The following is a 15,352-nucleotide window of genomic DNA, read 5'->3' as shown; positions in this document are numbered from 1 at the left end:
AGTTTGAAGCAGTCCTTTTAAATTTCTTATGTTTAACAATTCCCTTCTGCGTGTTTTTTTTTTTAATTGTTTCGTACGAATAATCGTATAATAATGCGAAACATTATTTATAAAATTTTTCTTATTTTACTGATGAACATTGCTGTTTATACACGTAACAGGTAAGTGAAAGTCACATTTCGTGTATTATAAACTGTAATAACAAATAAATATGTACGTACGCACATCATATTCACAGCAAAGCACATCACATTGTTCCATTAGTAGGTCGATTCGATCATAGCGAGGGTCCTCATTGGGACCATCGTACTCAGAAACTCTATTTCGTTGACATAGAGAAACAAAAGCTTTGCAGATGTGATCCTATAACGAGGGATCTTACTTGCACTTACATAGGTGAACCAATAATTTTGAAAAATGTACCACCATTTACATAGAGCATATATAATTGACCAAATAAGAATTTACATTATATGATTATGGTAGCAAATGGTCCTGTCGGAGTCGCAGTTCCTGTTCATGATGAACCAAATAAATTTGTGGCTGGTACTGGAACCGATTTCGCTCTAATTACATGGGACAGCCATAAAAATGTAACACGAGCGATTTCCCAAACGCTGACCGTTGTCGACACCAATCGGAATGGTACCAGATGGAACGATGGAAAAGTGGATTCTTCAGGAAGATTTTGGGGTGGTATGTGACAAATGCACACATCTGTTAGTTCCAACCACATATGGACATTGTACATGTACATATATGTAACCTTCGATTAGAATATTATTGTATGTAGTGGTAGGGACAGACAACAGAGAAAGCTAGGTTGGATTTAGAGTAATGGCGGGTGAATAACAGCAAAGATTTTGAATTAACGAAATAGGTACAATCGGTCCCGAAGCGAACGATGTTGTTGTACCTGATCAGGCAACATTCTATCGCATCGACTCCGATTTAAGACCGAAGACGGAATTATCTCCTGTTACAAATAGTAACGGATTAGCTTGGAATCATGAGGATGATATATTTTATTACATAGACACCCCTACACGGAAAATTGCTGCATTCGATTACGAGCCTATCAGTGGAACCATAAGTACGAAATTTGATACAAGTTAAAAATTTAACAATTAAGTGTCATCAAAATATGTACATATATAATAATCATCGATTTTCATAGGTAACAAACGAATCGCGTTTGATCTCGAGAAACACAATATCACGGGTTTACCAGATGGAATGACCATAGACATAAACGGCAACCTTTGGATCGCTTTGTATGGCGGAGGCGGCGTAAGTAGATATCAAACAATAGAATCTTTACACTTTTGTATATTATATTTGTCTAATATTAAACAGGTGCTTCACGTTGACCCCCGTACGGATCGAGTGTTACAATTTTTGAAGCTACCCGTGGATGATGTAACTAGCTGTGCGTTCGGAGGACCTCTATTAGATGTTCTATTTGTAACTACATCCAGCCGAGATTTAAACGCAGAGGAATTAATTAAACAACCCCATGCCGGTTATGTTTTCAGTGTACATGGTTTGGGTGTACATGGCCTCCTAGCAAATTCGTTTGTACTAAATGATTTGTCCAAATGTGCTATGTAAATGATACAAATAGATTTGGTATATTGGAATGCTTTTCCTAAAGCGAATTAGCTTATATTCCGTGAAGTTCTTAATTATTGAAATAAAATGCAAAACTTAAAAAGCAACCATTGTTTTTTTTATTTTAAAGATTACATAGCCTATTACGTGCGCGTACTATTACGCGTATATACTATAATATTTGTACTTTAATTCTTTATGAAATTGCACTGCAGAAGTCGATAAATTTATATTGTAGATTTACAGCAATATCGGTATGCTCTCTTTCGAATAATATTGCGGCGTTTATCTACTTTTTGATAACCTTTCAATTTAATATTGATGATGTAACAACCTGAACAGATAGCAAGTATGGACGCACATGTACGGATATGTTACTACCGTTGGATGTCCATGTATTGGATCGACGTAAATTAAAAGTGATTAAAATCCACGTAGAAGGTATAGGTACATATGTACATATGTAACGTGGTAATATAGAAGAGATCGCGATAAAGCATTGTACCTCTATCTCGTTAACGTGTGTTGTTTATTGGTCATATAGATTGTAGATATATGTATGTATATATAGAAGTATGAAAGAGGGCAAGAGGGGAACATGGATGTACATAATAACGCCACATCGTCATTAAGAACTCTTGCATTGTTACAAAGCGTTGGAACTGTACAAATTTTCGACCACAATTGAAATCTCTTGAATGCTACAAGTAGGTATTGTATACAAATAAGTTGTTTGTTATTGCTATTATTATTACTATTATTACTATTTTAGAAGATGTCAGAGCCAACTGTAATACCATTAGCAGGTCCATACACACTGGGCGAAGGTCCACATTGGGATCAGACTTCTGGAACATTATATTTTGTTGATATACTTGCTCAAGAGATTCTTAGATATGATCCTTCAATGTTGACCACTACGTCTGCTTACATAGGTAGCAGAAGTTTATAAACAATTTTAATCTAATAATAATACAATAAATTTTATAATTGTGATTTTTAGAAAATGGAACCGTAGGATTTGTAGTTCCTGTTGATGGTGTTCCTAATACATTTCTAGCAGGAGTTAATACAGATTTGATGCTAGTTACATGGAATGGAAAAGAAACTCTTTCAAGGTGTCCAATTAAAAAACTGGCCACTGTGGACAGTGATACTGTAGAAACCAGGTGGAACGATGCCAAAGTAGATTCTTCTGGAAGATTATGGGGTGGTTCGTGTACACTATTTTTAGTCTACGTGTGTAAATTTATTGTAAATTTTATTTTTGCATAATAAAATAATTTTCCTAGGAACAATGGCTCGTGAAGTAGATGGATCAATTGCTCCTAACAAAGGATCTTTCTACAGTGTCAATGCTGATCTTGTTATAAAAAAACAAGTAACTCCTGTAGGTATAAGCAACGGAGTAGCATGGAGTTCTAATGGTAACACACTTTATTACATTGATTCGCACAGCTATCAGGTAGTGGCATACAATTATAACGCTCAGACAGGAGCTATATGTAAGAAATTTACAATTTACCTTATGATATGTTTTCTTATTAAATTGAATAGAGTAACATTTAATCAATTTCTTTGTACAGCCGATAAAAGGACTGTCTTTGATCTTCAAGAAAATAATATCAATGGATTTCCAGATGGTATGACTATAGACACGAATGGAAATTTGTGGGTAGCTGTGTATGGTGGAGGTGGTGTAAGTATTTCAATTAGAATTGCTATTAAAATTCATTATATTCTGAAATGAAACAATAACGGATATTTACAGATACTGAATATAAAACCAGAAACAGGAGAATTGCTGCGTTTTGTTAAGATTCCTAATGCTGAACTTATAACCAGCGTTGCATTTGGTGGTACCAATTATGACACGTTATATGTAACATCATCGCGTGTGGGACTGAAAGAGGATCAGTTGGAAAAGCAACCGCAAGCAGGTTACCTATTTGCTGTTAAAGGTTTAGGTGTACGTGGTTTACCTGCGAATTCGTTCAAGTTGTCACAGAAATAAATGTAAACGCGATTGTATAAATATTTCGTATTTGTACACATATATTAAAATATATTCCTTTAGTACTAAAACGCCAGAGTAACGAATGATATAATAAGTTACATATATAAAACTTTATATTTTGCAATATGTCTTCCAAAGAAATAAATTTTACACGTTCCAAAAACTGATTACTTGACCTATATTACAGATGCGAACCATATTTAAAACACCTTCATTATGTATATGCTTGTAATTCACTATAATAGATGTATTTATAAATTAATTATTAGAAAATGTACAAGTCTGGCTAGTAGGTAATATCATACTTGACCGTATTTTCTTTACTTTTACATATAAAAGAAAAGTTCATCGGTTGGTAAATGTAAACGATAAAAAAATAATGCATCGTGTGAAACATTAGTATTTGTTATTAGGACGTCGTTAATATGTGAGTGACATAAAACTACGCTAACATTACATGTTTGAAAAATTACATTTTACTGCTCCTTGTTTCAGTTACACATTATTTTTATAATTTAGAATATAGTTTGTTGCTGTTATTGTTATTATTATTAATATTACTACTAGATTGCGGATCTTTATGCATTCGTGGTAAATTTAAAGAGTCGAGAAAAACACGAGTATTGGCAGAAACGAATAGTGTTTTTCTTTTACTGATACCACAAGGTACTATATATTATAAAACGAGCTATACAAGTGGGAATACGTCGCGCGAAGATCCGTTATCTAATACTGTCATTGTTATTTACTGAAATATATGAATGACAATTGGAAGGTCTGCACAGCATGGTATTCTTAGACACAGAAAAAGGCTAGTAATTTGTTTCAGTCGTCTCGAGTTGATATGAACTCGAATAGTTGGAAATATATTCCACAGCATTGTTCGAGCAATTATTACTACACTAAATTAAATAGTGAATCGATGTTAATACGAATCTGTTACGTCTCATCTTTTTCTCAATCGTCTAAAGTTATTATTTCGACGCTATCATTGATCGGTTTTTCCATCTTTTTATTGGCAAGATTACTCGATTTTCCTCTAGGCAAATCGTATATTGTTATGCAGTCTACCACGTTAGACGACCTTATAGGATCGGCCAGCTTTTGTGGTACTATGCCTATACCTGAGGATAAATTTTTCGTATAGTCCATTGTTGGTTTAATTTGCGCCTTTTGCTGAGGTATGATCTCCAGGTGTGAATGTTGTTTCAACTGCGAAAGCATCGACAGAGCTTCGACAGAAGAGCTTGTTTGAGTAAACGAATTAGGCAAAGGCGCCGATATTTCAACCGTGGTCGGTGTTTTCGTTTTCACTGGAGACTTCTTATAATTGGAATACTTTGTTGTTTGACCCTTTATTGCAGTCTGGGGGTTTATGGGACTCACGGAGATACCGCTTAACTCCGAGGGTAAGTAAGGGGGCTGGGTCAGGGAGGACGAACTAGCTGGCATAGTGTTCAACAGATCAGAGAAGTTTGCAGGCAGCGGAGGTATCGTTTTAGTCGACTGTTTCGTCTTCCTGATGGGATTATGCGTGCTAAGCTGCGAGTATGGTCGCTGAGAGTTCTTCTTCGACAATAATTTGTGTTGCAAAGACGTCCCCGATTGAGAAGTAGTTACATTCATTGACAACGATTGCTTAATGCCAATTGTTGTACCAATCGTTGAATGTGCAGCCTGTGGCACAGTAGTTGCACTCGCGGTAGCATTATTTTTCAATGGAGAATGCGATAAGGAAGGATTGTGAGCCGGTTGGGGCTCGGTTAATGACTTTGAGACTCGTATTTGGGGAGCGCTCATCTGCTTTGGTGGACTGGTTTTAACGTGTTGCTGTTGTTGTTGAACAACTGACGGCTTTAGTAGAGAAACTTGAGTAGTCGGTGGTTGTAGAGACGTTTGCTTTGATGTTTGAGATATTTGTAGAGTTTTAGGAAGCTGAGCCGACAACAATGAATCACTTTGTGAAGTGCTTTGCTTTAACGACGGTTTCGTTTTAGGTGGCACCGTGTTCACCGGTGTTATAGATATACTGGGTCTATCCTTGGCAATCGACGTGGTCGTCGTAACTGACTGTTGTTGATGCATGGCCGTGGATCGAACAGCAGTTGTACTGGTCGTGTTACTCAAACTCAGCAATTGCTGAACTGTCAGATTGTTCATGTTGCCCAAGCTATTGATGCTAGTACTGGGTGTATTGTTGATGTTGGGAGCAACAGTGCTCATTGTTGGTACGCTATTAATGCTGGATGCACTGGCGATACTACTGCTTAAACCACCTGCAAGATTGGACAGTGAAGACAAATTGTTCTGATATTGTCTGAATATATCTTGGTAGCTTCCCATTTGGTTCAAGTAATTCATGGCCGACAGAGAATCCATCATGCTACCGCTTAAGCCGCTGGTTAATATGGCGGATAGTACATTCGGGTCTACCAACGGATGCATAAAGTATGGATTGATCAGAGAACGATTTCCTCCGGATGTGTCCATGTAATTATGAAAATTCGCTTTTGTGTTGAACTGATTCATAGCGCTAGTGCCCTGCTGCATCGCCTGCAAATACTTGTTCACATTTGGTGGCCGTCCTCGTGGTCGACCAGTCGATGTCAGACTCTTGTACGGTTTCCGACTTTGAGACGACTGTGGTGAAGCAGAACTGATTTGATTCTGTGTTGTGACCACCTGTTCATATATAGAAAATATTTATTTTTGGCGTAGATAAATTTTTTAGTATAGTATGCGATACTTCGACTATGAATAAAACTTACAGGGGTCGGGGAGGCAGCTTGAGGCTGTGATTGAGCATCCGTGGAAGGTTTGTCGAGATTGGAGAGTAACTTACTCAAAACCTTGCGATTATAATTGTACTCGTTGCAAAATTTCGTAGCAATCTCTAATACATTTCCTTCCAAATTCTGTCGACGAACAAGTTTACATAAAATTTGGGAAAAGTAATATTGTACTATACCTTCTATTGCATGAAACGGAACTTACTTTGTTACCGACATACGTTTTGTACGTATCCACTAGCAAGGTAGAGAGCATTTGGATAGCTTGTTCCTTGGGAGGGAAACTTTTCAAAGCTCTCTGATACACCCAAAACGTATCCAGAAGCACTTGAGTTCTATTGTCAGGATTCTTGTTAGATATGGAATCAGAAGGGGCCGTTCCCATCAATTGTACCTTCGTCCTCAGGGATTGCAAACAAAGAGTCAACGCTTGACGAGACAATTGCTCTCTTTCCGAGTCACGTAAGTATTTCCTGGAAAAGTGATACAGTTACTTTACTGGTCGTAATACCAATATTTTTAGTAAAACATTTGTTTACTTGTCCGATTCTGGCGTTTTTCCCAACTGTACGCTCAACTGCATCAACATGCGGCCATCGTTTGTTTCCTTGAGTACCTGCATTAACAGCGTGACGCACCGCGACATGTGAAATGCAAAACTCCCGGGTCTATCTACTTCGCGATTAGGAATATGCCATACGCCCTAGGAAGATAAGCAAGAATTAGTCTGACGATAAGGAGCACGAGGACGATAACGTCTTACTACATTAAATACGTAGCGTGTATTTACGTCCATACTTGCTGTGAAGTGCCACATAGCGTAATATTTTTAATAATAATATTGTACATTTTAACGTTTGAGTTATGAACAAAGTTGCTAACAATATCGCTACGATATTTCTCTGTCTGACATGGTGCAGTATTAGGTAAGAATTAAATATCCTTCTTACTTTTCATGAATTACACAAACAAGAAACTTCTAAATTATTCCACGCAGTATATATTTCATAGTAAAAAAATATAAGGATATTAGTTTTCAAGATTCAGCAAGGACTACTGATGCTTCGAGGAAAGTGATAATTGATACGGACGCTGGTGTCGATGATGCCACGGCAATTCTTTTGATTCTTAAATCAAAAGGAATCGAAGTCCTGGCGATCACTTGTACATATGGAAATACGTATGTGGACAATGTGGTGACAAATGTACTTAAAACTCTGACAATCGCAGACAGAGGCGACGTAAGGCTCCACTGAATTGTCTCATACAAGAAACAGCGTTACAAATTACTGATTCTAATTCAAGATTGAACATAATATTAATTTCTATCAGATACCGGTATATAAAGGGGCACAGAGGCCATTCTTAAATACGTACAAACCCAGTAATTACTTTGGCTCTGATGGTTTGGGGGATTTCAATTTTACCGAGGAAATTACTGCTCACGTCGATGGAAGTGTACATGCAGCTCTGGCACTTTTGAACTTAACAAAAGCGTATCCAGGTTGAAAATTGATTAAACTATCATTTATTTCTTCATATATTATCCGATTTCATTCGGTAATATGACGAATACCTTCAGGTGAGATAACACTATTATGTATCGGCCCATTGACAAATGTCGCTTTAGCAATGACATTGGATCCTTTGTTCACTACCTATTTGGAGAAGCTTATTATACTAGGGTCCAGTGTCTCTGGAATCGGTAATGTTTCACCCAATGTCGAGTTCAATTTTGGCCAAGATCCAGAGAGCAATTCAATTGTATTGAATCGCAGTGATACAGTCAGTATTCTATTTCCATGGGAGACAGCTAAGAGCAGTAGCATACATATGGTAATTATTGTCACAGAAATATCAATGATATTTGCCGATTCCAGTGGTATTTGTTTTTCAAACAGGATTGGCGTGCCAATATACTGGGGAAGCTAAACTCCACTGCTATGAATTTTCTGAACAAAGCAGAACGGCTAAGTATAGCGAATAGTACTGAGTGGACTCCAGCGGATGCAATGGCTGCTGCAATTATGATATGGCCAGAATTGATAGAGGAGTCTACAGTGACCAATGTAAGTCCTGTGACTGATGGAGCAGCTAGGGGATCAGTACTCGTGGACTACACACATTTGACTGGCAAGTCAAACAATTCGGAAATAGTACAATGTTTCAATGTAACAGCTTTCCAGGATGCGTTGCTAAAACATCTGTCTTAAATCGTTCACTAAATTCCGTCCTTCGCAAACTAAAGCATGGTAAAGCAAAAGAGTGAAGTATTGTAAACAAGAGAGAAATACAATGCATACTTACGCTAAAGAAATTGGTGCTTTTTCTATCAGCGAACAGTCCTTGGAAAGTCTCGCCGCGATAAAACTGACAGCTGTAAGTGTCCAACAACAGATTCCTGCATTTCGTGATATCCTTGGCAGTCTTATTGTTAAAGAAGAAGTGCGACAGTCTGTAGAACGATTTGTAATGCTCAGAAAATCTTAGAACGCACTGTTCTAGGCCAGCTAGACAGTATGCTATTAAAGCCGCGACATCCTCGTCTCTCATGTTTTCCTCCTTCTGCACGAAATCGGTGTCCTTCTTCTTTTTCTTCTCGTCGACGTCGCTTTCACCTGGAGAATCGCTTTCTGTATCGCTGGAGCTATCGCTATCAGAGCTATCGTCGCTGCTGCTGGATTCATCGCTGCTACTAGAACTGGAGTTGTTCGTTTCCGTAGTTGTTGTGGTCGTTTGAGTCGTCGTGGTGCTTTCTTGCGAGCCTCTTCTGCTCAAGGACGTTTCTTCCTTGTTAGGCATTTTCTTCTTGTCCCCTGACTTATCTTTCGGTTCTTTATTGACGGACTGTAAATCTTCATTCTGCAGCCACTTCCCATCGAATTTTCGCGTATCCTCGTCTTCTGGCGTCGACTGTCTTGTCTCCTGGCTGATTTCCATCGCCTGTTTCATCAACGCATCCATCAAGTCTTGGACGTTTTCCGATTTCGATTCGCTTTCGAATACGTTACCCATTTTAATTGTGCTCAATGGAGCTTTCTTGTTCTCGACGGTTTTCATCTTTGATTTCTTCTTCTGTTGCTGCTTGGATTCATTGCTCTCGTCGCTGGACAACATTATAATGTCGTCCCTTTTCTCCTTCTGCGAGACCATATCACAGACCCTTGAGATTACATCATCTATCAAAGCGACGACATCCTGCATTAATTGCAGATGCGACACGTTGCCCACCTTCATTTTCTTCGCATTGTCTTGCGGCATATCGGTGGGTGACCTCTTCCGTGTTTCCGACTTCTCATTTAAAACACGATGACTACAAGCATTGAAGCCTTTATTCGTTCTATCGACTATCTCGATTTCTTCAATGCTATTTGATCGCTGAGAAATGGTAACGACATTTCTGTCTCCCTGGGCAGCAAATTCCACTTCTTTATTACCGCTTTTATCGACGAAAAGTCCGTCCTCCTTGTTTTTGTCGTTCAGCTTCGAACTATATTTCATGAAGGGTCCTTCAGCACATTTCTCCAAATAATAATGTAGCAGCTGCCCCAACGATTTTTTCAACGGCTTGCCCTCGTGTTGCTCCAGATACTTTAATATGCTCGCATGAATACGATAGTGGACCTCCAATGCCTCTACCGAGAGATGTTGGGGACTATTGTGACTTATTCTACGAGGATATTGCGCATTGTTGTGATACAATAGATCGCTAGCCTTCGCGTAGTGTTCTAAAAATATTGGTGGCTCCTGATTCTTCTTCTCTGCGACTTTCCCAAGCATATACTGATAAAGCCATCTCTCGTCATGCTGTATCGGCCCATCCTTGGTCCCAATGAACAAACGAGCACAGGCTTGGAAACACTGATTTGCTATTTCTAGCATCTCTTCTTTCCTAGTCTCTAGAATTTCGAATCGTTCCATGCTCAACGTATCAGTTTCCTGTTTCAACAGTCGCGAACAAAACGAGTGAACAACATAGGCAAAGTTCCCATACTCTGTCCATATGATATGATTACAGGAGTCTAGTTCGACAGCATGTCTGTAACTGGATTGAGTTAATTTTGCTTTTGCTAGAAGTTTATCTTCGTTTATAGGCTTATACTTATTCAACCAAGAATCTATCACAGTGCCCGACGACATTGCTAAGCCTGCCCAGGAGTTCAATCTGGTTGGATGAAAGCACAGATCTAGCAGATAGTATCGTATCGCTACACTCCATTTGCAGTTCTTGAAGTAAAAATCGGCCAGTAAATAGTAAATAGTAGACATGGAATGTGGCAGAAGCTTCTTCACCGTTGGCATAGTATCTCGCTCGCCCATCGTATAAGCCATCATCTCGTCGATCACTTGGTTCGGATCACTCTCTGGGGGGACCAGCTTAATTATTCGTTTGAACAAATCTTCCGTGTCTGAGCTGATTGTCAATGACCTCGGCGATAAGTAATCCGGTATTTGCTTGGGCTTGTAAAAGTCGAAAAGTAATTGTGCTCCCTCCCAGGTAACTTTCATTTGAGGCACTCCGTGTTCTTCCACGTGTTTAGGTCGTCCCTTATTCACCTTATTATAATGTCCGTACAAGCAGTAGAATATTTGTTCTAGATACTTTGAGACCTTGCCCTTAATACTGGAGAACTGCGGCGTTTCCAGTTTTGGAATAACCAAGTTCAACGTGAAAAATAACAATTTCGCTTCGTTATAACAACACCAAGAATGCCTACCCATGAACTCGTGAGCAATGAATAGAATCATGATGGATGCCGGGACACCATCGTCCTCATCGTCCGATTCGGAATAATTGTTGGAATTGTGTTGTCTGTTCTTGTATGCTGATTCGACTTTCGCCCTTTCCTTATCTTCTTTATATTGTAAAATATAATGTAACAGAATCCAGGGAAGGACGGTTTCCAGTGGTAACCCTACAGTGGTCTCTGATACATCTAACTGATTGCACACAATATGCACCAAGTTTTGTACTAATCTGGAGAGACGAGCCTCTGGTAAATATTTCAGGACAAATGTGCTGACTTCAATCGTGCATGCCTCCAACTTCTCCAGTGCCATCAACACAGAACTTGTCCACTTCTTTTGTTCTACTTCATCGGTCGAATTCAAGTAATTTTGCCATGCTTCGTTGAGACAGGCCTCGGCCCACACGTAGCATTCCTCGTACTGCTGAAGCTGCCATAAACTGTCTAATAACATGGACAACTGTTGTACTCTGTCCACTATGTTGTCGCTGACAGACAACAGCTTGTTTCCTTGCTTCGCGAACTTGAACGTATCTTGTAATACGTAAGCTAACTCGGCATACTTCTTCTCATCGTGTAAGTTTTGAATCTCGCCCAGTTTCTGTCCCCTGCGTTTTTAATTTCAATCTTTTCAAAATTCTGTTTCTTCATTTTATTTTATATAAAGTGCGCACTTACCTCTGAATAGACTTCAGTTTCTTCTCCACAATTTTAATGCTAATCTGCGAGTTGTATTTACAGTTCGGTAACTTTAGATAAACATTTTGATTCCGTTTCTCCAATTCTTGCATGTGGCTCAATAACTGAAAGCAAACAGTTTAAATCATTTTTCAACAACATTGCAATATTCATTAATACTCACCAATTCTAAGGTCTCAATCACTATATCTGTATCCCCTTGACACAGGAAAATATTGGCTTTCAGCCATAAAACTCTCACTAGTATGAAAATATTTTCCTCATTTATAATATCCCTCCGCACACTTGTAAATATTATATGACCCAGTTCTTCCGATGGCATACCTGTACCAAGTTTATCTAATCTAAAACGAAACATACTCTATTATAGCTTCTTTTTCATTTGCATAATCACAAAATAAAAGGAAACCATACGTTGAGGAAGGTACAATGTCCGGTTTATTACTCAACCATGTATCAGTGTGAAGTTCACCAAATAATAAAGTCATTTCAGCATCCAATTTCAAAATATTGTTGTTCGCGTGTTCTTCAAATGGTGATGGATGTGAAATGTGATCTCTATAGAAAAGAAAGAAAAGTTCCGTTCACAGGTTTCGATTAAGGGAAGTAATTTTCATGGGTCAGTTTACCTCATGAATGTATAGGCTTGTAAATAGACATCGGACATTCCTTTCGGCCATTCTTGATCCCATTTAGTACATAAAAATTCAGTATATCTTGCTATGATTATCATTAAATTACTTTTGCCATTGTGCTCAGCAATGAACATATTTACATCAGCTATTTCATATTCTGTACCAAAATAATTCTGCTGTCGACTGTAAGAGAAAGAAACATTCCTTCAAAAAACTATACGCATATGACAGAATACTTTAATAGATAAATAATTACCTCCTGTCTGGACTAGGTGACTTTGAACTCTCTGAGCTTTTAACAGTCTCTGTAGCATTGTTACTATTATTTTCTTGATTGGTGAATAATTGATACAAGTCCATTGTGTCCATAGAATCATCTATATTTTTTGAGGGATCATCTTTAGTTAATTTTACCGAATCTGGCCTGAAACAGGATTAATTATAGTTTATTTTTGTTTTATCTTATCCAATTACTTTATAAATCGAAACATATTCTAGACTCAAACGTACAGTAAAGTGGTAGGAAATATTCTTCGAAGAGTCTCTTCTAATTGAACATCATCCCTCTCGGCTTCTCTCCTGTTTGAACTTCTCACTCGTGCTGATCGTCTCATACTATTGCAACTCCAAGCCCATTGCTGCAGGAAACAGAGAGCACTCCTACGTCTTTTTTTTACTTTTTGGACTTCTTCTTTCCTCTCGCTCTTTTCATTAGATTTTTCTTCTGTCTTGGATTGTACGTCATCATTTCTTTTCAAGTCTTTTTCGTATGGTTTCTCATCGTCCTTATCGCTGATTTTGTCATTCCGTGTCTCATTTCCGATATTATTATAGACATCTTCTGTGACTTTCTCTGAATTTAATTTGTCTACGTTCTCGTATGTTTCAAAATTATTTTGCTCCTCTAGCTCGGTCTTTGCCTGATTCTGTTCCAATATACCTTGATTTATATCTAAAATACCTAAAGGATCTTCATCCTCTATTATTTGTACATCGCTGAAATTGGACTTCTTATCATCCTCTGTCTCAGCTTGCATTACCATATCGTTATCATTGCATGCATGGCTGTCATCTGTAGATTCAAATGGGAAATTCATTTCATCGATGTCCATTTTAATTAATTTCTCATTATCATTTTCTTTCTTTATAATCATATTTGTAAGTAGAGTTTCATAAGTATTTACGCTATTGTTTCCTATAATATCTGTTTCAGTATTTGTCTTTGTAGGTGTCTCTTCCAGATTAAGAACTGTCAGCTTAATTCTACTAACAAAACTTGAGTCGCTTTCCATTATGTATCTGTGCATATCTAATAGACTTTCTCCTAAGTCTAGCCAGGTGTAGTTTTTCACAGGTTTCCTGAGTTCTAAATCTGGCAGAGGTTTCGGGGTAAACTCTATTTTACATACTTGTGCCCACCTTTCGGCGACATCCTTCGCTTCTGCTAACAATTTGTCTCCCATCATATGATCATATTCTGTATATAATGGGGGATCTAAGTGCCAGTCGCTATTATATAATTTATAACATTCTTGAAGGCATGGAATGTCTTTAAATATTCTATCACGAAAAGCCAAGCCTTTTACGTAGTGAGGATCTTTTTCTAATGCCATAGAAATATACAAAAGACAGTTCATATAATCAGGAACAGCATACAAGGCAGTTATCATATTATCTAAACATGGCCAATGATTAGAATTACATTTCAAGCCTTGTTTGAACGAGGAACAAGCTAATTCTAAGTTAGACGTTTTCATAGCTAATGTGCCTAATCTGTACCATAATGTTACATCCGAATTATCCAAATTTGCTGCTTCCCAATAATTTTCTATAGCTTCATCATAATTGCCAGATGCAACCTGTATAGCAGCAATATTCTTAAAACAAGAATATTTCAACGACAACATTGGCCTGGATCTACCATCCGGTACTTCAGGTTTCTCTACTTCATCCAATAATTCAGTTTCTAATAGATCTTTAAAAATATTTAGAGCATCTTCTTGTTTATTTTCTTTTAGTAAAACTAAGGCTCTATTATATTCGGTAAGAGCTATTTGTTCCTGTAACACATGTTCGCATATTAATAAGTCTCTTATATTCCTATTGGTACGCTGATTATTATTTATGAATAAATAATTTATAGTTATTGCTGAAAACATTAAATAATTCTGAAGATGTCATTTATTTAATTAATTAATGTTAATATCAGTAGGCGTGTTAATGAATGTTCTTGTTGATGGAAAAAATTTATTCCTATGAAACTTGTTTATTTTTTGTCGTGATAACTTTTATTATTATATATCATAATGTATTTGTTAGACAAAATAATTCAATTCTTCAAAGTGATAACAAGATTGTAGGTTACAAGTTTGGAAGAATATTAATAAACAGATTCGATGCTTACTTGAGCTTCTTTCGTAATTGTCGGTACATCTTCTTCTTCACTTTCTTCGCTAGATTCTTCGTTTAACGCCGATATTTTGATCATCTTGAACAATTCCTTCAAAATCTGTACTTCTACTTAAATTATCAACAATTCAACCGATTTTTTTCAACGCCGTCATATTACTGACCCCTGAATTAAGTGTCAGTGTCATGTGTTATTGAGTTGAGTTGAACAGTACCCTATCCTGTATACCTGGTATTACTTATATTAAGTCCGAAACAATGTGAATCATGATATTAGATATGGTATACACGCTCTCTGTAGGCTACGTATAATGCACGCATGCGCATGATCGGTATCGATGCATATATAAGATAGCAATGAACCTACATCTGCAGCCTCCATGCTGCATTTTGATCCGTTATCAAAGTAGATATAGAAATGTCCTTTGCTTTGATTAGCTGACA

General features: G+C 37.5%; 3 protein-coding genes across 3 annotated transcripts; 2 read left to right on the top strand and 1 right to left on the bottom strand.

Moving 5' to 3' along the window:
* Positions 1 to 3,795, top strand: LOC144472003 (uncharacterized). The gene is made up of 13 exons (XM_078184634.1): positions 1 to 161; positions 239 to 396; positions 487 to 696; positions 881 to 1,093; positions 1,178 to 1,290; positions 1,357 to 1,607; positions 1,850 to 1,865; positions 1,954 to 2,019; positions 2,384 to 2,546; positions 2,615 to 2,824; positions 2,904 to 3,116; positions 3,198 to 3,310; positions 3,383 to 3,795. Exons 1-13 carry the CDS (start codon positions 94 to 96, stop codon positions 3,623 to 3,625), a joined length of 2,037 nt encoding a protein of 678 aa, XP_078040760.1. The 5' UTR covers positions 1 to 93; the 3' UTR covers positions 3,626 to 3,795.
* On the bottom strand, positions 3,330 to 15,305 carry LOC144473775 (calcineurin-binding protein cabin-1). The gene is made up of 12 exons (XM_078187969.1): positions 14,904 to 15,305; positions 13,010 to 14,559; positions 12,756 to 12,923; positions 12,494 to 12,682; positions 12,279 to 12,422; positions 12,028 to 12,208; positions 11,844 to 11,968; positions 8,725 to 11,773; positions 6,957 to 7,120; positions 6,623 to 6,890; positions 6,397 to 6,543; positions 3,330 to 6,310 (listed from the first exon to the last, which is right to left on the bottom strand). Exons 1-12 carry the CDS (start codon positions 14,985 to 14,987, stop codon positions 4,586 to 4,588), a joined length of 7,794 nt encoding a protein of 2,597 aa, XP_078044095.1. The 5' UTR covers positions 14,988 to 15,305; the 3' UTR covers positions 3,330 to 4,585.
* On the top strand, positions 7,207 to 8,739 carry LOC144473776 (nucleoside hydrolase). Its single transcript, XM_078187970.1, has 5 exons — positions 7,207 to 7,343; positions 7,451 to 7,658; positions 7,750 to 7,921; positions 8,000 to 8,253; positions 8,319 to 8,739. The coding sequence occupies exons 1-5, from the start codon at positions 7,282 to 7,284 to the stop codon at positions 8,628 to 8,630; spliced, it is 1,008 nt and encodes a 335-aa protein (XP_078044096.1). The 5' UTR covers positions 7,207 to 7,281; the 3' UTR covers positions 8,631 to 8,739.
* Positions 15,306 to 15,352: the final 47 nt, after the last annotated feature.

This window comes from Augochlora pura, chromosome 7 (genome assembly GCF_028453695.1).
Source record: "Augochlora pura isolate Apur16 chromosome 7, APUR_v2.2.1, whole genome shotgun sequence".
Lineage (NCBI taxonomy): Eukaryota > Metazoa > Arthropoda > Insecta > Hymenoptera > Halictidae > Augochlora > Augochlora pura.
Note: the sequence above shows the minus strand (reverse complement) of the source record. Positions and strands in the feature narration are given on the sequence as shown.

What these genes read in the sequence shown, in the direction of transcription:
- LOC144472003 (XM_078184634.1), top strand. Translation starts at nt 94, where the DNA reads ATGCGAAACATTATTTATAAAATTTTTCTTATTTTACTGATGAACATT. An exon ending in CGCTCAGACAGGAGCTATAT is followed by an intron (nt 3,117 to 3,197) that starts GTAAGAAATTTA and finishes TTCTTTGTACAG; the next exon opens with CCGATAAAAGGACTGTCTTT. An exon ending in CTGTGTATGGTGGAGGTGGT is followed by an intron (nt 3,311 to 3,382) that starts GTAAGTATTTCA and finishes GGATATTTACAG; the next exon opens with ATACTGAATATAAAACCAGA.
- LOC144473776 (XM_078187970.1), top strand. Translation starts at nt 7,282, where the DNA reads ATGAACAAAGTTGCTAACAATATCGCTACGATATTTCTCTGTCTGACA. An exon ending in CTGACATGGTGCAGTATTAG is followed by an intron (nt 7,344 to 7,450) that starts GTAAGAATTAAA and finishes TAAGGATATTAG; the next exon opens with TTTTCAAGATTCAGCAAGGA. An exon ending in AGAGCAGTAGCATACATATG is followed by an intron (nt 8,254 to 8,318) that starts GTAATTATTGTC and finishes TTTTTCAAACAG; the next exon opens with GATTGGCGTGCCAATATACT.
- LOC144473775 (XM_078187969.1), bottom strand. Translation starts at nt 14,987, where the DNA reads ATGATCAAAATATCGGCGTTAAACGAAGAATCTAGCGAAGAAAGTGAA. An exon ending in ATATTTCCTACCACTTTACT is followed by an intron (nt 12,924 to 13,009) that starts GTACGTTTGAGT and finishes ATCCTGTTTCAG; the next exon opens with GCCAGATTCGGTAAAATTAA. An exon ending in AAAACGCCAGAATCGGACAA is followed by an intron (nt 6,891 to 6,956) that starts GTAAACAAATGT and finishes TCACTTTTCCAG; the next exon opens with GAAATACTTACGTGACTCGG.